This window comes from Cyclopterus lumpus, chromosome 9 (assembly GCF_009769545.1).
Source record: "Cyclopterus lumpus isolate fCycLum1 chromosome 9, fCycLum1.pri, whole genome shotgun sequence".
Taxonomy (NCBI): domain Eukaryota; kingdom Metazoa; phylum Chordata; class Actinopteri; order Perciformes; family Cyclopteridae; genus Cyclopterus; species Cyclopterus lumpus.
The window spans coordinates 21,264,868-21,292,274 of record NC_046974.1 but is presented as its reverse complement, the minus strand read 5'-3'; the positions used below and the strand labels follow the sequence as shown (position 1 = coordinate 21,292,274).

At 42.9% G+C, this 27,407-nt stretch overlaps 1 protein-coding gene across 1 annotated transcript; it reads right to left on the bottom strand.

Moving 5' to 3' along the window:
* Positions 1-7,964: 7,964 nt before the first annotated feature.
* On the bottom strand, positions 7,965-26,686 carry LOC117736143 (transducin-like enhancer protein 1). The gene is made up of 20 exons (XM_034541249.1): positions 25,941-26,686; positions 25,496-25,596; positions 24,555-24,618; positions 23,813-23,857; positions 20,016-20,078; positions 19,769-19,873; positions 17,145-17,361; positions 16,789-16,805; positions 14,598-14,711; positions 14,240-14,293; positions 13,904-14,053; positions 13,628-13,766; positions 13,258-13,457; positions 12,220-12,296; positions 11,798-12,047; positions 11,307-11,554; positions 10,921-11,068; positions 10,637-10,787; positions 10,275-10,351; positions 7,965-9,927 (listed from the first exon to the last, which is right to left on the bottom strand). Exons 1-20 carry the CDS (start codon positions 25,962-25,964, stop codon positions 9,820-9,822), a joined length of 2,352 nt encoding a protein of 783 aa, XP_034397140.1. The 5' UTR covers positions 25,965-26,686; the 3' UTR covers positions 7,965-9,819.
* Positions 26,687-27,407: the final 721 nt, after the last annotated feature.

The window sequence follows — 27,407 nt, the reverse complement described above, 5'->3', positions numbered from 1 at the left end:
CTTCGGTGTTTTTCTCTGGGACTTGGCTTCCCTCCAAGCCTGAAGAGCTAATTGGAATTAGAATAACATTCCTCAAAGGCCGCTCGTTTAGCGCCGGTGTGGAGTGCTAACGACGAAGTCGTGGGTGAGAGAGAGGCGGGAGAGAGCGCCCTAACGATGTGCGCTAACAATGTTTTATTCTGATTTCTAATGAGGGGCAATCACTCAGCTGAAGAGGAAGAGCAGCGGAAAAAAAGAGAAAATCGAGGGAAGAATGAAGGGATGGAGAGATGGAGGGGGTGGAGAGGAAGAGAGGTGAGGAGGAAACAGTAATTATCTCCTTTCTGAGCTGTGAGTCACAGCCCGTCTCGCAGTCTCTCCAGGGGAAATTACAGATGCACACTAACTGCCTTTATTCAGAGCCAGTGCCACCTGACAGCACAGTGATGACAAAACAGAGGCCTTCTGTTTTGTGTTTCATGATATGTGTGTGTGTGTGTTTGTGTGTGTGTGTGTGTGTGTGTGTGATCAAAAGAATAAACACATATATTAATGGATTCATTCATTTTGTCTTGCAGTTGAGGATCGTAGGGTGTCATGTCTGGTTATGATTGCATGCCTTTTTTGCCAATGATGTGGTTGAGCCGGCTTCATTGGGAATACTTCAAGATCCTCCAGGAAGGGGCAAAAAAAAAAAAAAAGATTACGTTTTTAGTTTAAAGTGCGGGAAGGATCGTGGTCTGGTTTGATTGATGGTGAAAAAGTTACCCAAAGGCAGTCACATGACATGTCTAGTGTATTAACATTTAATGAAAACCACAATCTTTCCCATCTCGCCGATAGACCACAGATTAGCCAGTAATGGGACCATAAGGCGTCGACCAATTAGGCTTTTTAAATCCAGGATCCCACCAGGAAGCTATCAAAAACTACAGTTAAGACCCTTTCATCGACAGATTGTAAACTCTTACGATTTTTCACTCTGTCTAACTGAACCTTAATCAATACGGAGCATGTGGAGGTTGGAGAGAGAGAGAGAGAGAGAGAGAGAGAGAGTGGGTAAAAGAGGCTTGAAAGAAATCAGATTTGCAAAACAGAGTGTGAAACTAAGGGGAGCATTGAAAGACAAAAGAGAGAGGACAGCCGAGGACAGAGAGGCCCTGTGAATCCAGAGAGAGAGAGAGATGGAGTGATATGGCATACAGCAGAAGTGGAGTGTGAAACAGATGCTGCTCAGTGGAGAGTGAGAGGTCAATGGAGCTTGTAGAATGCTTAGAAAGGGCAAATGCTGAATCAATTCACACACACACACACACACACACATTTATCTACACTATATGAGTGTGTGCTTGTTTGTGTGTGAGGGAGAGTGGAAAATAGAAGAGAGTTGGGGGGGAGCGAGGTGGAGGATAGTAGGGAGACATAGAGGTGGAGATGGATCAGGAGAGAGATAGAGGCTCTGACAGAGTAACAGCCCCATGGGTGTGACAATAACACACACACACACACACACACGCGCACGAGCAGGGTCTTCAAGTGAACACATGAGCTTGCACACTCATCCACAAAGTGATGGAGATGGAGCTGCCAGAGTGTAATACAGTTAAAGCCCCATTTCCACCTCCATCACCACTGAACGTCTGCGCTCCCTCCGCTCCCCCCTTCTTCCTCCCCTTGTTGTCCCCCTTTTGATGGCCTTTCTTCTGTCTCTTCTCCCCTGAACATATTCAACTCCCAGCCTAATTCACAGTCTTCTTCTGACTTCAGGGTTCTTACTGTCACTCCTCCTCCTCCTCCTCCTCCTCCTCCTCCTCCTCCTTCTTCCTCCGCTTACTTTATCGTAGCTTCTCCCCACATGAGGGGATTCTCTGGACCCTTGGAGCAGAAAATGGAGGACAGCAAGAGATTAAAAAAAATGTTTTGAAAAAGCAAATATGTTGCACAGACACAGACATACTGTACATGAAACGTGTTTTCAAAAAGACACACAGAAAGTTTACAGGTGTTTATTGTTTTTAACTTTTGAACTATCCCTGTAGTCATTATAGATTGATGCTCTTATGTGCATCCTTTACAAAACCTGACAATGCTAAATGGGAAATTGATATCACTCCCATGTGTACCTTCACTTAACGTTTGTTCAGATATATTTCACATATATTCTGCATTCTTCATCCATCCAACCGACCAATTTATTTCCCTACAAATAGGATTTCCTGTTAGATCAGACTCACACTTTCTTTGATCAATAACTTTAATTTGTGATTTAGTAAAAACCATAAACACATTTTCTTCACTTCACGATGCATCTTATTCCTTTCTGCAGATTTATACTGATGGAAATGTAATCCGACAATAACAGAAAGTAATTACATTATGGCTTTGTTATTCCATTATGGTAATAATGATGATGTGGTAGAGACTGACTGCCATAAACAGCTCTTCTGTATTCCTATTGCCCTTTTGCCTATACAGTTCTGTTTATTTTTCCCATTTGATTGTGGGGGTGAGACACCGAGTTAGGATAGAGAAATCCGCCGTTAGCGTAGCAACAACGAAACAATCAACAAAATAAATGGGTGATGTTTCACAGTCTGACAGAAAAAGGAGATGAGGGACAAACAGTGTTTTATTAGAAGAGGATTATGGAAATCAGGTTGTGATCTGTGGTGCGGTAATCCTTGCCGCAGCGAGCAATCCCATAAAAAGTGTTAGTGAGATTACCCATCAGATTAGCCGCGTAGCCACGCTCATATTTAACCGATTAAAACCCTTGAAAATCCGGACTCTGGGGAGGGCCCAAACTGTTTAGGATCTACGTCCGATGTTCGCGGTTTCCTCCGGCATAATTATGGAAAATGACGTGTGTGTCCCTCCGAGCCTGTGCGTAGTCACAGGGCCACGGCTAAAAGAAAGAAGACGGGGGATTAGCATGAGCCACAGGGGGATAAAGGAGTCATATTTTATTTTGTATCCTAATGAAGCACGGGAAAGTTTCTCATTCCTTTTTCTTCATTCTACTGTTGGCAAAAAAAGGGAGAAGTAAAAAAAAAAACAGAGAAACAAACTGCTCATGAAAACCAAAAATGTTCTGATCAATTCCACCATAACCTGGTGATGGATTGATTGCCCTCCACATAACAAAACGTTAGAAATGAAATATTTTGAAATAAAAATCTAATGCATGAAATGCCATGTTCAGTGGCCACACAAAATGTACAGTACTTTTTTTAATTAAAGGTTTTAAGAAATGCAATACCATCTTTAGGACATTTATTATGATATACAATATGAGATGCTGTGTAACAAATGTTGACATCTCCTATGACATACTAACATATATGTTTAGTGATATATATATATATATATATATATATATATATATATATACATTTTCTCACATGTATTATATTATACTATACCATTTCTAAAACATGGTATGTTATATGGCTTATATACTTATAATCATTTATTTTTGAATGTCTTTATGATATACTTTTAAAGATATTTGTCATGGCATACAATACGCTGACTTTATCTTATGTGTACAGATTGAGGCAACTTTGTAATGTGCTGCACAAAATGAATTGAATATGACATTATGACAAATGGCATACTTTAAGTGACATTTATTTTTGGCTTACTATACTATGCCATAATATGCAATTCATTTTTTATTGATGTACTAAACCATTACTTTTTTCTTGACATAATATTCATGACGTTTTTATGAAATACTTTACTATGATGTTTTTATGGCTTTTTATGAAATACTATTTTATTGCGTTACTTTATTAATGCTATACTATAAAAAAATGTATGACATGAGTATGACATTGTACAGCATACTATTTCATGACTTTCTTCGACATATTAAAAAACATGAATTTTGTATGACAGTCTGTAGTATATACACAATACCTTTTGTATAACAAATACAACGACGCTCGAGTTAAGCAAAAGCATCCGGAACAAAACAAACAAACAAAAACTCAAGATCGGATGGAAGGAGAAATCCGCTTTCACAAGCACACAGAAACAGTGTGAGGAGGCGGGCTGAAGCTCGAGGCACAGGACATGTGTGTAAACACCGTTTCAGAACAAACATGTTCCTGTTTAGTAAACAGGAACATGCCGTCATCTCTTGTGGGTAACGGGCACAAAAGGATCCGCATCACATGAAAGCCCCTTTACCGATATCCTCTTTGACTCACTGTGCTGATGAACACGTGAGTCGGAGGCTGCGTTCTGTAAAGAGTTTGACAGATAAATAGGATGTCGTATTCCCTGGTGTTTCTCTGACTAAATGAGGCTTGTTCTGGATCGAGTTCCTAATTAAGACTTAGTGGCTCTTTCTGGCAGCAGCCATGTCAGCAGCTGCAGCTTCTTTGGAAGGGGGATGGGCTCGTGTTTAGCTGCTGGTGGAGACTGATGGATGTCAGCTTCAGGTGGAGATGCAGAGATGGAAACGCCTTACTCACTCACACACACACGCACAAACACAAACATGCACACACCTTTATCTCTGTCCTATTGAATAACTCTCTGATGCTTTCCATATTCCATGCAAAGGATTATTACAGCTTACCCACAATCCCCAGCAGCTGATTATCCTGTATGTTGACAGGACAGAGTTGTGCTATCGCCCTTGTGCAGCAGTCAGTTGAGTGTGTGTGTGTGTGTGCGTGTGTGTGTGTGTGTGTGCACGTGAACATACTGTATTTGATGTGTGTGTGTTTGTATACTGGCTGTATGTGAGAGAGAAAAGTGAAGCGTTAGACTGCATTTGTGTGTAGGAGTGTGAGAGGAAATGTGTTTCCTCTGTGTGTGTGCGTGCGCCGGTTTGTGTCTGTGTGTGTGTGTGTGTGTGTGTGTGTGTGTGTGTGTGTGTGTGTGTGTGTGTGTGGTCGTGCTCAACCAGGCAGGTGTTTGGGGCTGATACCTGCAGCTCCAGCAGTGCTGATCACCTCAGCATGGCACCTCACCTTGGGAGGGAGACAGCTCTAAGCTCATTAGCACACACACACACACACACACACACACACACACACCAAAGTGTGAAGCACAGAGGGTATACCATTCCAGGTTTTGGCAAAAGATGGAAAGGAAAAGAGAAAAAAAGCTCAGGGGAGATAGAGGAGAGAAATATGAGTATTTTTATGAAATGAAGGGAGAGAAAATCGCCTTATCAAGTAAAAGATAGATAATTCAGGAAAACAAATACAAATGTAAAAGAAGGAGGGAGTGAGGGGCCCGGAGGAAAGTGAAATCTGGGAAGACAAAGGCTTTAGAAGAAGGTAGAACAGAGGGAGGAGGGAAACAAATGAGTCGGAGAGGAGGGCGAGAGAAAGGAGGAGAAAGGAAATGAGGAAGAGGAGGCTTGAAGACAACATAACATGATGAAATGGTTTTAAAGAACTGGTTTTATTCACAATGGCAGCAGCTGCACTCTCATTACCCCCCTGCTCGTATTGGTGTGACTTTAATTTAATCTGGGTGCTTCATACTGTTCTACTGTATGTGAGCAAATACAGTGAAGACAATTTTAATAGCACTTCAATGACGGTTGAGTCTTACTTTCAAACTGAACGAAAAACAGCACGACATGTCTCCAGGTAAATTCAGCTGGGAGAAAAATAGCAAAAAACCATTGATTTATAAGAGGAGGGATCAATAATAAGGAAACAAATGTGTTGGATGTCAAACATGCAGCGTAATGGTCCATGTGCCAATACAACACCATCTTATACGGGGCCTTTTCCAACTTCAGATGCCTTAATCAATATGTTTAAGTCCACAATCGATCAAATTCACAGCGCAATGTGAAAGGTGGGGTCGTGGAGATCAATTCCTCTCAGCTTTATAGAGTTCTTCAGTAGCTTTAGGTAGTTTTTGATTTTCCAGCCCACGACTTTGCTGTTTTGGTTCAGTCTCGCCGCTCTTATTAGCTGTTCCTTCAACAAAAAGCTCTGGTAAGACCCACTGAACACCACCTGCTCAGCACCACACACGACAACAGAAGACCAGCTGGTGAACACAGTGGAGCATTTAGCAGCTAAAGAGACAGATATTTATCTCAAAACAGTTAAGCTTGAATATTGGACTCATATTCATCAGGTGGCCAAAAACAAAAGAAATGTTGAGCGCCTGCGTTATTTTTTGATGAGCTGTGGAAGTGAAGGCAATGTCACAGTATATTATTAATGTCAAGGTTTAATGTTTAGTACCTCAGGCTCCCAACAAATGACACAAATAATGAAGTCACAAACAATATACCAGACATACACAATTCATCACACAACAATTTGTTTTCGGTATGTGTACGGAGCCCCAATATTGAATAACTAGAAGCAGGAACATTAAGGCCGCAAGCATTTCAAAGTGTGCGCGGCCTGAAATGTCACTAAATTGTGTCCTGAACTGGTCCTCTTAAATGTAGCAAAACAAGCATACTCTCATCCGTACTGTACACATAAGATGAGCAGTGGGAAGAGAGCACCTTTTTTGTGTAGTGTTGAGATAAATAGGATTAGGGATTTAGGAGAAATAATCCGTCTGTGTACCGGAGAGAGGCAGCAGTGGTGATGATCAAAAGAGAACGCTGCGATTCAGAGCTCAGAAATCTCTGGAAGGACTGAACTTGGAATGACATTTTCTAAAAAAATGTTCCTCCAAGAATCAGCTTTCATTTTGTCACTGGGACTGCTGTAATTGCCACATAATCACCTTGTACTGTACAGCGTTGTGTGTGTGTGTGTGTGTGTGTGTGTGTGTGTGTGTGTGTGTGTGTGTGTGTGTGTGTGTGTGTGTGTGTACACGAGAGGCGGGGATACAGAGAATTATATATTCACAGTAATAAATCAGATTTACAGTTTACATGATGGGAGAGCTAGGCTGTTTGTTGTGGGTCTTAGAGGATTGGACGTGGTTATTTAACACAGTCGATTTGAACAGCTGCTCTGTTCTGCTACTATCCATATCTCCATATCAATACCACACAATCCACAAAAGCTCACCGGTAACTTCTCGGTCCTGGAAACTGAAACATCCCCAGCTGGCTGAGTGGGCCACCCAGCTTCTTCATTCTTCACCGTACCCACTTAATGCCATTCAGAACCACAAAGGCTGAAGCTGAACCTAAAGGCAGGAAAACAATGGAGACAGGTCATGTGGTAGCGCAGGATGAACAAAGCTGCAGTGTTGCTGCATGACTGGAAGCAAGGAGCAGTAGTCTGCTTCAAGAGCATTCGGGGTAAATGTAAAACCAGGGTTCCTTCTCCAGTCTCTGGAATTTAAAAAATGTGACTTCCGCTGGAGAAACCTGATTGCAAACGGGTACTTCCATGTGTGCACATAACACACATCAGCAATATCAGTTGCTACGAGTGCGATTGTGAGGTGAAACGAGACCGACGACCCGATTCTAATGCGTGTGAAACCTGTTTTGACAATCGTGTGTGAACACACAGCATCCACAAGAAGAAAACAAACTAGCTTTGAATGCTGAGAAATTAAGTGTGTGTTTGGGGGGGGGGCATGATGTGGTCATCAGACTTTTATCCCACCCTCATTTCATTAAAACAATGTTACAGTAAACCACTTCACTTGTGCCTTTCGAGCTGCCCACACTCAGACCATCCAGGTGCATTTCAGTCCCGACTGAACCACCGTCTTCATTGGATGCTTTGAAGGGAACCGGTCCGTGACGCAGACTCTGCTCGTGCTGCTGGCTGCTTTCATTGGAAAAGAGTCGTCAACACCGGGCTGCGTTTTTCAGTAGGCTCTTTTGTTTTAATGTAGCGTACTCTCGCTGGTTTCTCCAACGTTACATACAAACTTTTTATTTAAGTCTAGAATCCAAACTCCCTTCTGTCTTCAATGCTGGTTCTCCAAACTGAGACCGCAGCCGTTATCTATAATGGATCCAAAACATTGGATCATTAATGTGTTCTTGTACCGACCCAGAAAGTCAAAGACGACTCCAGTTACAAAAAAAACAACCCATTTATTGTCTAGATATTTCAATCATTTTAGATTAGCTAGCATTAAGACCATTTAGTATTTCTCCTGATTAGACATTTCTTTCCATGTAAAAGACATACAAAAACAGTTTGTTATTTCTAAAACATGTCATGTATGAAAAAAAAAATATTTACATTTTTACAAACATTCAACAGACAGAAATAAGCACACAGTCATGATGAATGGCTGAAACTGACTGACTCCTTCCTGAAACTGAAAAGACAACTGCACCTTTCTCTGTAGGACTGTTGGCTAATCATTGCATCGTGCTTGTGGGCTTGAATCTTCTCTGCGAAGTGAGGAGACAACACACAGTTGAACTTCTCAAGGCAATTTCACAAATATCCACATTCTACAATATTAGCAGAAAGAAGTAACAGGATTTATTAAAAAAATAAAATAAATGTTCTTAAGATGTTTGTTTAGTGAATAATATGTAATGAAGGGGGGGGAAAAATACATTAGACTATTATTTCTAATCATTACCTCAACCTATAAACTTCATGTAAAAAAAAAGAAAGAAATTTAAAAAAAGGGCACAGGCAAACTGCATTAAAACAGCAGGGTGATGTCTCGATGCATCAAAACAGCCTTTTGTAAATCTGAAGCTATAGCCAGAGCTGATCAGTGATCAATACAGAGTCTCTGAAACGTTTTCAGGTCAATTCAGTTAAAGCGCAAGTAAAGGTGGGGCTCTGTCAGCATATGCAGCTGGGGGGGGGGGAGAATGAAGGCGTATGTTGCGTGTGGCGTACAGCTGTCTGAGAATATAAATCTGTAGAAACAGGTACACTAGAAAGACAAGGATCAATAGAAATGAGGATTATTTCAATCTCTGAAACATGTTTCCCCTTCAGGTTTCCAATAATTTGTCTTTCAAGCAGGATCATAAGAAATAGAAAACAAAAAATATCATTCTGGGAGTTAAGCTCTCTATAGCAACATTTAGGGTAAATTGTCTTTTGAGCAAAACTTTTTGTGGGCATCTGAAAGCGGAAGGAATTATGAAAACATACTTTGTCTCAGACGATCAAACTTACCCATCAGAGATTTCAACAGCATGATGCTAGACAAGTCAACATGGCCATCAGTGTGTTTATTACATTGTTTGTGTGTACTAAGTGTGGAGGTGGATAGCTATCATTACAGTGCAGTTTATTGAGGATAGGACTTACTGTCCAGACAGAAAAGGTACTTTTCAGTGTAGGCGTATCAGAACGGCACGCTGAGGTTCTAAGGTCAGAGCTGAGTGAGCGTCGTCTGTCTGCAGCTAAATTAAAACCAACGTGTTCTTCAATCGCTGTCCTCCTCCATCTCTCCAGTATTTTGTCAGGTTCTGTCCCCATTCTCCTCTTTCCGTCTGACATTTTGTTTACATATTCAACCACCTGGTTGCGTGTTCCTTCGAGCGTTTCTGCCCTTGGTCATAACACGGAGTCAAGAGTGTTTTAAAACCTAATGTTCAGTACAGTGTTCTCCAGATGAGCTGGTCCCAGTCTAAACAATGCAGTGCCAGTCATTGTTTGGTCCCTGTAACTGAATCCGTGGCCGTCCGTAGCAGGAAGCCGTGGCAGACAAGAACATCCAAATAATTTGTCTCCTTCCATTGAACATCCAGCTGCTCCAGTTAATTCCCAGCTGATATGGAGTCATGAACACAATCACAGATGTGTGCATGTAAAATGTCTCCTTCCTGTGTCACCTCGGCAGATAGAACAGAAAAAAAGAACGTGCCATCAAGGTCACTGGTGTTTGTGATTTCTTGCTCCACTCTGCTGTGTGGGAAGGAACGAATGTCCTCGCTTTCTTTCCATCATTTTAGTAGATGACCTCGTAAACAGTGGCCTTCTTGTCCCCAGAACCAGTGACGATGTATTTGTCGTCCACAGATATGTCACAGCTTAACACCGAAGAGGATTCTTTAGACTGGAGAGAAAGAGAAAGAAAGAAAATTGAAAGTTATTCACAAATAAAAGAAAGAAAAATACGTCACTGCCTCCGTGTGTGCGATACAGTACTTAAAGGTTTTACAGCTATGCTCTCGGAAAACATAACTGTACGGTGTTCTCATTCCAATTAATATTGCTGAATGATGAATATTATACAGTAGCTTTCATAACATGTTTGATGATGTTGTCATAGAGATACGAGCTGATGCAGCCAATGACAGGATGCGTTTCCACACTAAAAGCATTGATGCAATGCTGTGCTGGTAGAAATGCTTATTATCTATACGATATTATAACATATGTGTAGTGATCTGTTGTCCCAACCTGGAATATACTGGCTCCATAGGGTGTTCTCCATGCATTCAGTAAGTTATCCTTTCCTGTGCTCACAAACCATTTACCTGGGTAGAGAGATACACAAACACATCCACAATAAGCAACAAAAGGGTAGACAATGACCGACATGACAAGATATGATTAAAGTGTAAAAAGGAATGCAAAAGAATAAAATAGACAAACCCAATTTCCTGCCTACCTCTCATGTTTAATAAAGAAAAAACAAGGGGGGAAACCCCATCAAAGTATAACTTAGCAACTAAAGCACAAATTGTAACGGAATGGTTTTACGGTAGACTACAAAACAAGTGCAAGAAGGACTAAATCAGTACATCTGCCATGTAGCTTACCGCAGTAGGCAAACTGCAGGGACAGTACACAGCTCTCATGTAGGTGAAGCTGGTATTTGTCCGGCTTGGTGACGTGAAGGACCTCAACGTTGCTGCTCTCCATTCCAACAGCGAGCCACTCTCCTGTCGGACAATAGCCAAGAGAGAAGATCTGGACAGAAGAGACAGACATTACATTTGACCAGCAGCCAAAATCTAATTTTGTTTCACTGGGGACACTAGGTTTAATACAGAGTTGTTCAAGGTCAGTCAATGAAAGACTGCTTGTTGATATAAGTGTGTACCTGTGATGTAAAGTCATGCTGTTGCAGCTGGCGTCCCTCTCTCAGATCCCAGGAGCGGACGGTGTTATCGAGGCCTCCGGTCCACAGCTTGGTGCCATCATTGGAGATGTCAATACAGCTGGCTCCATCTGTGTGGCCCTGGAACTGCCTGCAGGATACACACATATGTTCACAGATAAACAAAATGAAATGTGAAGCTTTTACAATATTTCTCATCAGCAGCCACTCTTGTAGTCCTCTTGCTAAATATTCTGCCTCTTGGTGCTAATTCAGCCAAAGCTGAGATTCTTCTTGTGGTTTAAAGTTGGTTAGAGAAGACACTGACAATAAGCATGTCCCCTCTGTGTAAGAGCAACGTGTAGATGCATCAAGGTGTCTCCTCTTACCTAACTAGTGTCTGATTGTGTAAATCCCAGACCGCGATGTTCCCATCGCTGCAGCAAGAGAAGCAGACCTTGGAGTCCGGGCTAATGGCCAGAGCGTAACATGCCGGCGCTGATGACGTTAACTCTGCCTTAATCCTGGGAGTAGGCGTGGCCAAATCCCAGATTGACAACGTGCTCGCCTCACCTCCCACAATCAGTGTCCGGCCATCAGGAAGTAGACGACAGGAGCGGATATAGTTGTCTCGGTTCTGATGTGGCAGACGCATTGAACAGAGTGAATCTCTTGCATATATACAATATTTCTAAGTTAATACAAATAAATTAAGTTAAATTAAATTCATTTGTAAAGGCCAAAATCACAAATGACTTTACAATCAGTACAGTTTACATCCTGGGTCCTTGGACCCTCGCATCGGAGAAGGAGAAAACAACAAACACACTCACTCAAGGAAATGATTTTGTACTGCAAGGCCACCCATCAGCTCACTCACCAGACAGTCAAGTTGCGACACTGGGCTCTTGTTTCCTGGGTGACTAATGTCCCAGACCTTGACGCAACCCTTCCCTCCTGTGTAAACGTGTCGGGTCGGGTTACTGATGGTAACGGCGCACACCACCTCCCCATGGTTCAGTGTGTTGATCTGACGGGCGTGGCGAGGAATCCCTGGGCCCACCAAAGCATCCGGAGGGAATGGTACCGGCTGCATCTGTCCGTCGGCTGCCACGTGAAAAGAATAAGCACTGATGATAGAAAGAAGAAGGGAGAGGAGGTTAAACATGACAGCAAAGAGGGAGCACAACATATTTCGAAATAACGTACAAATTAGCACTTTCTAGGACATATCAGTTGTTCCATGGGGCAATTAAGGCATCAGACCGTAAACAAACAAGCAGCAGCAGCAAACACACTTACGGTTTGCCGCCAGGGATTCCCGTCAGACTGGGAGGCATCCCAGGAACTCGCATGTGAGGATGAGGATCAAAACCAACCTTGATAAGAGAACACAGACATTTTATGAGCACAGTGCAAACACACACCCATGGGCATTGGCAAAATGCACAAAGGTCAATACTAACCTGCGGAACAAAACACAAATGAGACCAAAGCAAACAGACCGACACACACACACACACACAGAATGACGAGTTTAAGAATCAGCAAACACACAGAGGCAGAGCCGTCAGTGCTTGGGAACACGCACAAGTGTTGCCGAGACACAGCTGGGAGTCCACTAAACCTATTTAAACAGTGTAATTAACACTATGCAAATACAGCAAAGAGTGATGAGGTGATTGAACGTAACGCACACCAGCATGCCCAATACATAAATACCATCACGCAGACGAGAGAAATACAGCTGTGCAACTATTGACACATTGCAGTATGAAATCTACAGTGCTTAAGAAAAGTATCCACACCCATTAACTTCCTGATTTATTAAATTTGTTTAAAACATTAAATTAAAGTAGATGTAACATTGATTTTTCAACAGTGATCAACAGAAAAAAAAGGAGGATAATGGTCAAAGTTGGATGGAGATCATCTGTGTTTAAACAGGTGAACTCATTTAAATATCTGGAATAAGCAACTGTTGGAACTGAAGCATCCATCACTTTCCTGGCAAAAGCTACATTAAAACTGCCCAACGCATTACCGGTACTTCACCCCGACATCCACCGTAAGCGCTGCCTGCAGACCCCAAATTGTATTTCACTTTAATATTTCAAAACATAATTACATCCACTGTGATTCAATATTGTTAAACAAATTGTGAAAATGTCTTAAGGAAAACATTTTGTGCACGTTCTATAAATCAACAATTGGTAATATATCAAAACATCGTACATACAGCCAAATGCCTGTGTTGATTTGATACTTTGCAGAGGGTTTATTTTTTTATACTTTAGTATTTTATATTTTACCAAAACACAGTAATGCTTCTTCACTCACCATAGTTGAGCGGCCGTATGCAGCCACAGCAGCCGCCGCAGCAACACTCATTTGAGGTGACATGTTGTGCAAACCAGCAGCGTAGGCCGCAGCTCCGGCTGCACTTGCCAGCTCCCCATTCATCCCTGCTGCATGGGGCAACATACCAAAGGCACCCGGGTATGGGCCGGGTACAGCCAGGGGGGTCCGCAAACCTGCAGCTGAGGGGGAGAGGGAAGAGTACGACTCATAAAAAAGCTGGTAATAACAAGAGAGCATTCATGCTAAAAATCCCTTAAATATTGAAGAGCACAACCTTTCTCCGACAGATTCATCATTAACACACAATCAGCACACGTCTCGTAGCCATCGATTATAATTCTGGACTTACTGGGTGGATGTGGTATCTCCATGGATGGGGGTTTTGATAGACTGGGCCGGATTCCAGGAATGGAGCTTGGACCAGGGGTGGAGTCACCTCTAGGGGTGGGTGTGCTTGACTTTAGTCCAGGTGTTCCTGCCTTGTCCCGCTGCCACACAGAGAGAGAGAGAGAAAAAGAAAGAGAGAGAGAAAAAGAGATATAAGAAATGTAACTACTGAGACATGTTTTCAACCATCAACGATATTCAGAAAGAACCAAAACAAGTGTGTCGTGTCCATCCCTACCATCGTCATCTCTTTGGACTTAAGGGAGGAGGAGCTGGCTGATGATGCAGTGGAGGCTGGACTACAAGGGTCTTTCTTGAGAAGACGTGCTTTATCCAGGCCATTTTCTCTAGGGGAGGGGAGGGGCGTGCCTCGGGGGGAGGCTGGATCCTGGTGAAAGGACAAAGATTCGATTAACTAGCTGAGAACAAAACACTGCACAAAAGTGATGTTAGCATTTTCCTGAATTGAAGATTTTAGTGTGATTAATTTAAAAGGAACCATAACCCAGAGACTACACATAGGAAAACCACAATCATGACGACAAACAATAACAAATATAAAAGAAATACTGACCTCATTTGAAACATCCACCACTAAGTTATCATCACTTTTCTCCCCGTCGCTGTCCTGCAATCAAGTGGAGCATAATTACATATTCTGCAGAAGATTGTCAGAAATATGTCCTTTCCTTTGATTCACTAAAACAGGCTGTTAGAATGAACTTGCAAGTGAATATTTAATGAGGGTAAATACGAGAGTTTCGTATTTACTTCCATTAAATATTCACTTGCAAGTTCATTCATGTCCGACTAATGACACATCTGCACAAACACTAAAAACGGCATATGCAAATGAGCATGTAGAAATGATATAATAATGTATCTCACTTTGACGTATGCACAAACAAACAGTCAGCAGACCCATTTCTTACATAGTGGCTCGAGTCCTTGTCGTCCACCTTGCGTTTCTTGGTGTCGTTTGGAAACTCTGGTCCGTTGCGTCTCTTATCTGAATTCCTAAGACTTTCTGGCAGCAATGAGTTGCTCTGCAGATGAAAGAAAAAGGGAGGAGTAGCAGAGATTAAAAAAAAAGTGTTTAAAAAAAAAAGATAGTATAGAAAGAAAAGAGTCCAAGCGTTTTGGAGGATAAAGGAGAATACAACATAAAACAAGATAAAGGATTTGCAGAGGTGAGACAATTTTGCCATTTAGTTTGTGCTAAGCTGTGTGCGTGCGTGTTAAGCTCAGTAAACCGTCTACCACTAATTACAACAGCTAATCAGCCATGTGTAGAGCAGGTTAGAAAAACAGACTCTTACTTGCAAATAGGTTAATAGTTCACAGAAGCATGAATTAAGCAGCAACCTCTTTCCTCACTTGACCAAAGCCAGTCACACACAAACGCACGCCTCTGAAGTTGATGATTACATTAAGTGGCTCTCAAAATCTAGTGCTCCCTCTTCTGGCTTGTGACAAGCTGCATGTGTGTGTATCACTTGCATCGCACACACGCACACACCATTATAGTCTCAGCCTGTCAATGAAATGTGCATCCAACATACACACATGCACGTGCACACATCTTGCAAGCGAGTGCTTGGGCTTTGACCAGGGAAAGGGTAAATGAAGGAGGAATTGCTAAGAGGAGGGTGAGAAAAAAGGGGAAAGGGAGGGGATGAGATTAGAGGACAGAGAGGATGGAGGGAGGCTGTGAGAGTGTGGAGGAGAAGAAAGGGTGACAAGAGACGAGGAAGGGAAAGAGAAGGGGGGTGAAAATCTGTATTCTGCCAGAGGCCCCTTCCTTCACGCCCTCCCCTCTTCCTCCCTCCCCCCTTTATTGAAAGGTTTTAGTGAGCTGAGCACAGGAGCACTGACCCGTAAAACATAAGCAATCCCCCCCACCCCCATCCGTCCGTCTTTCCCCCGTTTGCTTTTAGCATGGTGTGTGTGTGACAGACAGACACATACACACACACACACACACACACACACACACAGTGTCATATGACTGCTGCCCCCATCCCCCCTCTTTCCTAAATCCTCCCTTCTCAGTGGTGGCGATATTAAACACAATGAGAGTCTTTAAGCGCGGGATCAGGGGCGGGGTGGGGTGGGGGGGGGTAATCTGCTCAGTGAGGTGTTAAATAGGCACAACAATGCAGGCTAGGCTGGAGGAGTGAGTGTGTGCGTGTAGGTGCGTGTATGTGAGTGTGTCGGTACGTGTGTATGTGTGTGCATGTGAGTGCGTGACCATGCAAAAAAGATCATTTGGAGAAGAAAAGAAGCCTAACAGTTCAGAGCAGATCTAGGGCAGAACTAAAACAAGCAAGCCACAGCTCTACCCAAGAGATCCCCAAACACACACACATTTTAAAACTAGCAGTCAAAAATATAAATTTTGAGGATGAAAGCCATTTAGCTGTGAAAAAAGCAAGGGGCTTTTATGCATAATGACATGTTAAGATGAATTTTATTGATCCCTCAGGGAAAATTGGGTCACTGCAGCAGCAATAAAAGTCATCCCATTAAAATGACAAAAAGAGCCTTCCTCAACAACAGGTGCAGTTTACCTGAGATATAACATCAAATTGCAAGTCAAATTTTTCATGTTAATATGCGACTCTTGAATATACTGATATTTTTTATTTTTTTATAAAATACTTCTAGGTGATTGAATGGTTAATAATAATAATAATAATAATAATAATAATGCATTATATTTGTAAGGCACTCTTCATCCAAGAATCTCAGAGTGCCACAGCAGGGATTAAAAGGGATAGTAGATATTTTGTTTGGTTTACATTGTTTGTTTTTTTAACAATTTCATATTGTACAAAACCAAACAATTAGATCATTACTTGGAACAGCTATATGTAAACTAAATAAAGATTTTTTTTTTTATAGCAGTCAGTTTTAATTTGTTTTTACTTCAGTTTGATGACTTTTATCAACTGAGCTAAGATTAAACTAACTATTGAGCTAAGAAAGTCAAACTGAATGCAAACGGCATCTAAGAACAAAATAAAATTCCCCAAAACCAAACTATCACTTTGAGAGACAAGAAAATAAACAAAGTGTTTTGTCAGAACAGTAAACATTGCTGCCGAAAGAGGAAATACTTACTGTGCCGGGTTCTCGCTCTATTGCCATTGGAAACGCGTACATGCGGTCAAGGTCATAAAGTTGGATGTTCAACAGAGCAGAAAATGACAAAAATAAGAGAGGAAGTAGAATGAGTTAGAAATGTGAAGTTGACATTTAAGCACACACAGAAAAACTGACTAGGAAGCAGCCCGAATAATTGTGTCCCCATTTAGAATAATGCTGAACATGGTCAAAATAAATGTCAGTATCTTTGAAAAATATCATTTCAAACTACAATTTAAATGCTATGGATGTTGGCTCGAACGTGAGTTCTTCCAGGTCCGCGATGTTCTATTTCAAGGGGTGTTTCTGTTGTGGCGCGTGTGTTCTTTCACCTCTCAGGTGCTCGGGTCCTGATGGGTGTGCGTCTGGCCCGGACATGTGGGGCTTTTTATCGCCACCATCTTTTCCCAACATGTGGGGAGGAAGAGCTCCAAGTCCTCCTGATAGAGCCAGGAGACCAGCTGAACCACCCAGCTGAGAGGGGTGGAGGCCGGCAGGGTGAGGAGTGAGGGGCACAGAGGCACCACTGTGGTTATGGGATAGGTGCTGCTGCTTAGAGACCGGGAGGAAAGACAAGAAAGAAAGTGGTGGTTAGTTGAGTTCATAGAACACTGACTGGCTGCTACAACACACAGTTGAGCATTATTCAGGTGCTGTCGGCCCAAAGTTGGCAATAGATCCCAAACTACCGGTAATCATATTTGTCACCAAAAAAAAAAAAAAAAGTGCATTTTTGAGTCAGGACTAAAAAAATATGACTCACTGGACATAGCCCAAATATATATAGCTGCTTTAAAAGTGCAAAACATTGATGCCCGACACCAAAAACATGTCAACGAATAAAACTGAGCCTTCAACAGGTATAAAATCAATAGCACTCTGAAACCTAATCAATAGAGATTTCTGGAACCTATTGAATCCTTCAACAGATGGGACAGTTTCTTCAGTGTCTGGGTTTACCCCGCTTCAACGAGCTGCTGCCGTCTACAAGGCGGTGAACACATCCTCTCTTCCCTTCCCTTCCCCCCCCTCCCCCCCACACACACACCCTCCTCCCTCCGGGGTCAAACACTGAACAATACTGACAGCTGGGATCACAGCCCAGAGCCCGAGGATGTGGTGGGAGAAGCAAGGGGGAGGGAGACGGAGGAAAAAGAGGAATGATGGAGAAGTGGAGGGGCAGGGGAGAGAGCCTGGAGCCCCAGCTGCTGCCTGCACTGTCAGGTCTTGTGAGGGAGTGAGGCGGCTGAGAGGGAAGGAGAGAAGAGGGTCAGAGAGAGAATTTGGCTGGCAGCCCTGCTCTCTCTTTCACACCAAATCAGGCGCTCGTCTGAGCGTGAAATGCCTTTGTGTTCCAAAACATCATTATTGCCTCCTCAGACAGTAGCCGCGGGAATCCAAGCTCACTGATTCGCCACGGGGAGGGGTGGAGGAAGGGGGGAGAGGACAGGAGAAGGGGGGCACAGGAGGAGACTCGGCAGGGGTGGAGGGAGTGCTGAAGGTCAAACCGACTTTTATCTCACCTAATTGACTAACCCACTCCCCCTCTCCTGAGCCCCGCCTTCTCTTTTCCACTCTATCCATCCATCACTCTCTGCATCCTGCCCCAATGAATGAAAGCAAAACAACGAAACAGTCTTTTAGCCTCAACCCCCATGCATGCCTCGACACACACACACACACTTTTCAGAGTTGGCTCGCATGCCAAACAATTAAACATAAAACACACCCACACGTCACACTTGATCACAATAACATGCAGACACAGAATCTAGATAAACAGGGCCGGCACATACACACACACACACTCGCTCAATCATCCTACCCCTGCCTGTTGTTTTCTGGGGATAACAGAAATGCATGCTCTGCAACACCAAGACGCACACACAAACATATGCAAAAGAACACACACATGGATACACAAACAGGACCCCTGATGGGAGTAAATGGAGGGGAAGTATTGGTGGAGGCAAGGGGAGCCCGGTTTGTCATGGGATGTTAGTGTGAGCTGGTATGTGTGCGTGTGTGTGTGTGTGTGTAGAGTTAGGGGCAACATGCTTCATTACACTCATTTAACTCACAAACGGAGTGAATGACAGGCTGGCGTGGGATAGGGGAGGAGTGGGTGAAGAAGGGAGTGTAAGGGCAATGCTGTGACCCCCCTTTTACAAACACTGAAATCCTGCAATTAAGACTCAAACCGCAACTGCCAAAACCACCTCTCCCCAAAACACACTGAGAGAGAGAGAGAGAAAATTCTCAACTACCTCACATCCCGTCATCTCTCTACTAATCCGTCTCTCTTTTAACCTACACATCAAGCAAAAAGTTTGTTTTTGTAACTCCTTTCACGCTCACCGTGCCAATCCCTTTACTGCTCAAGCCTGAATAGCTGGTCATGCCCCATCACTCATTATATGCCGACGACATCTTTTTAATAAACACCTCTCATCACACTTCTCCCACTAATACATCTTCCATTCTCTACTTGTTCAGTGGAAAAAGACCTGCGATATCTATCAATCTGTTTTACTTTCAGACTCATTGTCCATACAAAATAGAAACCATCTGAATCCTTGGATTTCACTTAGTTTGATCTTCTTCTTTTATTTAATTTTCATACCAACTCCTTCATATGTCCTGCATATATGTGACCTTGCGATTAGTTTAGTGATTGAGGAATTCAAATAATGACATTTCCTTTCAAAGACATCCATCTGCCTATATGCCAACATTAAGTTGATGTTAAATGTTGAGTTTTGTTTTAGTTTCTGCAATGTAATTATTAGTAAGCAAACTAATTATTATTATTAAGAATAACACTATTCACAGATTTAAAATAGGAAAGGTTTTCCATTTCTTTTGGAAAGGATTACAATGCTGAAAAGATTAAAAGCACACAAAGGCATGGGGAGACGGTTGATTTAAATAAAGACTAAGTAAAAGGAATACACACAGTAGGTGGAAGGCCGGGCAGTCCACGTACTCCGATGACAGCATTTAGCTCTGCCATGGTCACCTGTTTGGCTCGCTCCACAGCTTGGACCACTTGCTGTTGATGCTGAAGAAAAAAAAAACACAATGCTGCTGAAGACCAAGAGTAACAGGTGGATTAATCAGTAAAGCTGGCAGAGACACTTGAGTGTATGATTGGCATAAAAAAAAAAAAAAAGTATCTTTAGCTCAAAGTCACACATTCTTACCTCCTGCGAGAGGAAAGGAATGACTTGTGCACAGATGGTGTTTAGTCTCTTGGCAATCTCAGTCTGATGGAGGAAGAGACCAAATTAATTGTTAATAACATAATTACATTCCAAGACAGCTGTTCAGTAACACAAATAAAGTAATACAAGCACACACACACACAGGAAAACACATCTCCGCAGCTAGCACACACACACACACACACAATGTAATAATGACACCCATACACTTAAATGGCCTGAGGCCTCTACACACAAATCTTGTGTGTGTCATTTTCAGCATGATCAGACACACAGAGACAGACACACACACACACACACGATGTTCCTTTCTAATCATCAATGTGAGCTCAAGTTTCTCTCTTGCCCGCCGTATTTCTTTTGCTCCCTCCATCCTCTGTGCTCTTGTTCCTCTTCCCATCAGCACTTCAACATAATCTCATCAGTGACTAACTTCATTTGCTTTCCCCCGGTATCCATGCCAACACATCCGCCAGCCCCCCAAGCCCCCGGAGGTGGCAACAATTGGCTGTAACAAGATACCCCCAGAGCGGCATCAAATCAGATAAGGGGACTCATATTACATAAATCATCCAATCAAATTGATACGAAGGGGGCCAAGGTGAAGAGGGAATGAGAGGAGCCATGAAACGTAGTAATGGCTCATCGGACACACACACATACCATAAATATGCATTGACACGCACGCTGGACATGAAGGCTTCAAAGAGCTGTGTGTTGTTGTTATGTGAACTTATGAGGAGTTGGATCATTTTCATTATTCCTTGTTAAAAGTAGTGAACGGACTGTGGTTGATCCGTAGCTGAACCAGAGCTAACAGCTAACGTACAGAGAGTCCATTCAGTTACATTATGATACATTCAGGCTCTATTCAGGAAAAGATAGTATTAGGCGATGGTAAATTATAATGTTATCATGATGTGTACAAATGTAATCTTATTTGTTACGTTTTGGGACGAGAAACTTGACTAAATATAAATGTTTGGAGGAGAGGTTTTCAAAGCAATATAAATATATATATTAGAGCGGGAATTATGATCATTATGATTGACTTCCTGCAAAGATTGTATCAATAAAAACAGAACATTTCCCCGTCATTTGAAATGTGTTTTATGCAAATACACAGATTACTAAAAACAAATTAGATTTTTTAACAGTTTACACCAATTTATATGTTGTCTCATTTCTTGTTTACCGGTTGCTATAAACAAAACTAAACAACAAATACAATCTTTATCGGATAATATGGCTCATCGATTATCAGAAATCCATAATGGCTGTTAAAAACGGAATTGCGAGATTTCTAAAAGTTACATTTGCTAAATTATATGCCCCTGATCTGATCCGTGACTCACATGATACACTTGGCCTTATGGAATATTAGAATGTGCTAAATTTCATGGCAATACACCTAATAGTTGTAATATATTTCACTTAAAACTACAAATGTCAACCACATGGTGACATGAAAGAAAAAGTTAGGGGACCGCCATCGTTATGGCACATATTCTGATGACCATGACTTGCTGGACCAAAATGAGGGATCAACGGGCATCCTGAACACGTACTGCAATTTCCTTCATAGAAATCTTATAGAAAAGCTGGACCGCTGACATTGTGGGAACGCCCTCTTCAGAACACACACATGCACCCATCAGCTCGCCAAACAACCGACCACAGTTCAGCCAATTATGTACTTGGTCTAGCAAAAAAAAAAGATACTAGCTTATTGAGTCTTGAACTAAACGCTAGAAAATGGTTCACTTACAATATAACGTGGCGTAAAACTGAAACAAAAACATTTAATTATTACTACAACTGACACTATCCAAAAGAACGTAAATAAAGTGGTTGAGTAAAAGCAAGTTAAGATAGAAAAAACTAATATAGGTAAGTAAATGTGCGTCACCCTGTGAACACCAAACACTATATATAATTCACTCTTTATCCAGAATCAAAGAGAATATGGAATCAAAAGGAATTATCAGTCTGCAGAGCGCATGCAGTTCCACGTGTCATGAAACACAAGGTGTCTAATAAGGCTTAAAATGCTCATTTACACAGAGTACATTGGGGTCTATAATATCTGCACATTGTGAACAATACGGACAATTGCACATCTGTTTACAGTGCTCATCATTGAGAGCTACATTTCTATATCGAGCCACACAACAGGCCGTAGGTGAAGGTCAGTCTGACCTCTGCATTTTGCTGCTGTGGCTTACATTTGTGTGATGTGTCGCGTCAGTTAAAATCTTACTGGAAAAAAAAAAAGGTAACAAAAACTCAAAACTCGTGTGTACCGACAACAGTGTTTGCATATCTGTTCCTGAACAACAATGTTTTGGAAAATTGCGATGGTGCACCATCCTCACTATGATAATCATATAATTGAGAGTGGTTCAGTTGAGGATACAGAGAGAAGATGCACAAACACACACTTCTAACAGAGAACAGGCTTCCCATTACACATAATTGACACATTGCTGCTCTCACACACACACACACACACACACACACACACACACACACACACACACACACACCTCAGCAGGAGGTGGGTTTTTCTGTATCCCCTGTACCCCCCTCCCGCCCACAGAAGCTTGTTGCTCTGACAACTGCAGCCCCAAGCTAATGACCTCCCCTGGAGCTTTAGTTTTGTGTGTTTATGTGTGTGTGGACAATAGGAGATGCATCTCCCTCACAATGAAAGAACAGTAGCTTCACAGGGACATAAAATGAAAAAAGGAGCAAAGAAAAAAAGAAACCGAGGATCGGGGTGTAGCACAAGAAAGAAGAGATCCGAGAATTTGAAACGGGCAGTGAGAAAGTCTGAAAGGAAGGGGGAGAACTTGGGTTATAAAAATGGGATGAATAACACTGGAGGAGAAGGAGCACATGGGGAACAAAACTAATCGGAGGGAGTGTGAGAAAGTCAGAGAGGCATCCCCGCTCCTCGGTGAAGCAGCCAGGCCAATCCACCTCCAATTTCCTCTGGTCTGACTGGTCGATAGTAGTGGTAATTACTGGTAAACGCTCTGAGCCCTGCACCACTCCTGAGGGGAAAAGAGAGTTTTCCCGCCTCATCCATGCGTCTACAAACTTAACCATGAGCAATGTTTGACTTGCGATGCGTGTATATGTACTCGGGCATAAACATGTTTGACTTTCTGCTTGTGTTTACATTATGTGTACGTGTTCAATTGCCCCGGTCCTCAAATGTGTGCATACATTATATATGGCAGTACACAAATGCCCCAGCCTTACATTACAACAGGTAAGTGTCCTTTCGGTATTCTGAGTTTGCACACATGAGTGTCCGCCCTACTAAAGTGCATGTTGGTGTGTTTTTGCCTCCCTGCTTCTAAAAGAGAAGGGGGGGCAGGGGGGGGCACTGTCTCTCCTCTGCCGGCCGCACCATGATCGATTCCTCTGCCCTCCTCAGCCCAACCCCTCTAATGTAATAAAGCAGGCCGCTCCCCTAGACAGCACCAATCAATCTACAGAGCCATTCATCCTGCCTTTAGGCTCAGCCGGCCGGCCCTAACTGGGGAAATGGAGACAGAGCCCCATCGATCACAAATAAACACACATCCACACACACAGAGTATAGCACACACACACAAATGCATTTGTGCATGCACAAGGACACGTCAACGAGCACACACACCAAATACATCAAAACCTTGCCATGAGAGAGAAAGGGAGAGAGGGGGAGAGACAAACAGGAACACGCAGAGTGTAGACAAGAGGCAGACAGATAAGCATAACCATACCTGTTTGTGCATTTCGATGTTGAGGCCATAAGACATCTCGTAGTACTGAGGAGGACACAGGGTCATATTAGTGAAAGGAATTCTGAAACTTAAGCAACTCAGAGAATGTGCGTGACCGTACATGTATTTTGTTGTAATAACCAGGCTTGCAGTTCTTGTGTCGCGCCAGGTCATTCTCACAGAGCAACCAAACTGTGTTTAATAGTTCCAGCATCTAAATTAAAAGTGTTTTCCCTGTACAGGAGTGACACCAGAGAGGCAAAGTAGATGCATATGTATGTAAACAATTTTGTTATTTTCTGTGTCAGACCAAAAACTTTAAAAACACTCTACGCCTGATTTGACCTCACTTTGATTTCAAATTAAATCATTAAACCTAGTGAAATGTTGGATTTGCTGAAACACTGAAGCTCAATTTAATCAAAATGAAAATCTGCCGAATCAAGTTTTAGCACAGTCTGATCTGACACACTGATCTTTTGTAATCGCGTGTCTGTGGGGAAACGGTCCGTTTAAAGTAGCTTATGTTGCATTGAATTGTATTCTGCCTTCTTCGTTCACATAGTATTACAGTATTGACTGGTGAATTTTCCCTCTTGTAAAAGATGAAAGTTCAGCTCCTGAACACATGGAGCTGGTGGGGACACAGTATTCTCCTCGAAGGACACATCAGCAGGGTAAAAGCCTACGTCATGTCACTATGTCACGTGTGATGATGAATCGAGTGTCACGTGGATCTCACCATGACATAGTGTCTCTGCATTTCTGTCTTTTCACTGGCCAGCTTCTCACACTCCATCTTGAGGCTGAAAAACACAACAATAAAACATTTACTTCAAGAGAACGTGAGCGTTAGAGTACAAACTAGTTTTATTGCTGATTAATGAAAATAAGCACATCAATGTTTGGCTGTCTGATACATTTAAACTAAGAACAAACAGGGAGGATGTTGATCTTCTAGCTATTTTCCCACAATAGAACATTCATGTTAACAATGGTAAAGCATACAACATTGTAGACAATGTATATGGTCTCATCTCACCCCTCTTTTCCATTGCTTATTGATTAAAGCACTCAAAAATGCAAAGATAAACCTAAACAGTGACGGGCACAGTGCAGAAAGTGAAATGAAGAAGATGGTTCTTCCAGTCTCTTTTGGCCGTAAGATGTTTGGTATAACCATGCTTTTTGTATGTGGGAATCAGGATGTGAGAAAACCCAACAGTTTGTAGGTCAGGAGCATTCACCTGTTAAGGTCAAACCTCCCCAACAACAAAATTAAGTAAAAGTATAAATGCATAAAGCCAGAAAAACAGCACATATACTCAAGCAGTCTTTTCATAACACATACACAGGGGGAAATAAGGAGTGATTTATGAAACCCTAAGCCCACACGGCCCACCCTCTGGTTCTCAACCATCACCAAGACTTAGACCTACCGCAGTGGAAGCGCAAACACTGATGCACTGTCTGCTGCATGTGTGTGCACTTTTGTGTAATCCAGGTTTAGGTGTTAGCACAAGGCCAGAGCTGGGGTTTTGTTCATTATGGTAAGGGAGATGACTGTGGTTAGGGTAAAGTTTAGTGTTATAGGGTAGATGACAATGACAAAATTGGCCCTTGTGGAGCCCACAAAGACAGCGGGGCCTTCCATGTGAATGTGTGTGCGTTTGTATTATCCACCTGTGGTACTGTGCCTGAAGAAACTGGAACTCCTCCTTGATGCGGTCCAGTGACTCTGGGATGGTGAACTTGAAGGGCTGGCCTGGAGCCTGGTGGGGCGCCTGACACACACACACACACACACACAATAGTGTCTCATTATGTGAACTACAATTTGCATCTGATCCTCTCCAGGCTCACATAATGTCAACAACTTATAATTATTAGCCGTTTATTAAACAAACAACATTATCAATCACATCCTGTTTCTCAGGGCAGATGCAGAGCCAAATTAACGAGAAGAAAGCGACTCAAGAGACTTAAACATGTGCTTAGTCTGAAGGCTGATAAAAGTAAGGCAACAAGAGGCGCAGGTCAAACAAAGAGGTAACCATATCTCCCTGGCTGTGAACACCCGATTACAGCGAGGTGAACAACTGTTCAAGCAGGAAGGGGAGCGCCTTACCGGGTGTCGCCCCTGGGGAAACATCGTTGTCTCCGGGAGGATGCAACCGTTTCCTTCTTTAAAAAACCCACTTCAAGGGCTCAGATTGGGGCACCGGAGGGGGATGCGTGGGGGGGGGCTCCAGATCACGGGCACGAATCCATCGGCCGTTATTGGAAGGACCGACTGTCGTTAATTTCAAACAAAATCGAGCGCGACGCCGCTCCGTCCGACTTCACGGACCGTTTAACGCTCCTCGCTGTCTCTCTCTCACGCTCCACCGGCAGCGCGGCCGTAAATCACCCGGAAAAACACGGGGAACCGCTCATTATCCGGAGGCGGCTAAGGGCAGGAGGGGGGGGGGGCACCAGGTGAGACGTGAAAGGCAAGCGGCCACCTGAATCACTCCAGCGTTTTGTTCCGTGGCCGAGCCGATGTATTCCGAGTAGCGTCGCACGGAGACAAACAAACACGCACAAAGTGAAGCCAGTGGACCCTCAACGGACCGCCGCAAACTGCCGGCTCTCAGTCGGAGCAACGGCAACAAATCCACACAAGTTAATTGCAGTGAAGAGTTCCCACTTGACTCGCCGCGGTCGCTCGTTGGCGGTTGAACGGTCAACAAAAACAGAAATGTTTACTTCCCCGCACAGTTTGAATGCGTCCAAAATAGATTACACGAAAAAAAGAGGAAATATTTTGTTAGTTTTAATAAAAACAACTCCCTGAAGTGGCGGCAGTCCTCCGTCTAGCTCAGCTTTACCTCAATGGCAACTTTCTCACGCGGTTTCACGCTCCCCAGCTAACCGAAACTGTAAGCCGGCCCACAAAACTGCTCCGGGCCAATCAGAGCCGTCGCTCCACGTGGGGACAGTGATGCAGTTTATACAGCTGACCAATAGCCACTCTGTAAACTGCCCCGAGTCTGTTGACCTGGTTGAGCTACGCGGATTCTGCGCAATCAGGGCGAAGCGAGGAGCTTCCATTCCGGAGGCGCGCTGGGCGGGCAGTGTGATGTGTGAAGGCAAGTCCCACCTGTCAATCAAAGTAACGTGGGTTCAGCAGGAGCGAGGTTTAAGATGTGCGCGTGCACATGGATGCTGATACACAAACGAATCAGCTCTCACACACAGAAACACAAATACTTTCTTTCTTAGTAGCTGCTGTGAACCTTCCTAACTAGTGTCATGGCAAATCAACTCAGATTTTCTGGCTCTATGCAATATACGGTGTGCAAATTAATTTAGTAGGGCTCACTTTTTGTTCCACTTCTCTGAAGAAAATGAAAATACATTTAATTATGCTGCTCATCTGTTGCTGGCTACATGTTCAAGCAGTTCATTTTCATCAGCATTTAGTCTATGGTGATAACTTACAGGGGGGACAAACCCAAAACCTCAACTTTAATATAATATTGTGAGGTACCAGTTATGTCACTCAATATGTTTTAATTGTTCTTAGTGTGAATACAATTTCCTGAAAGGAAAG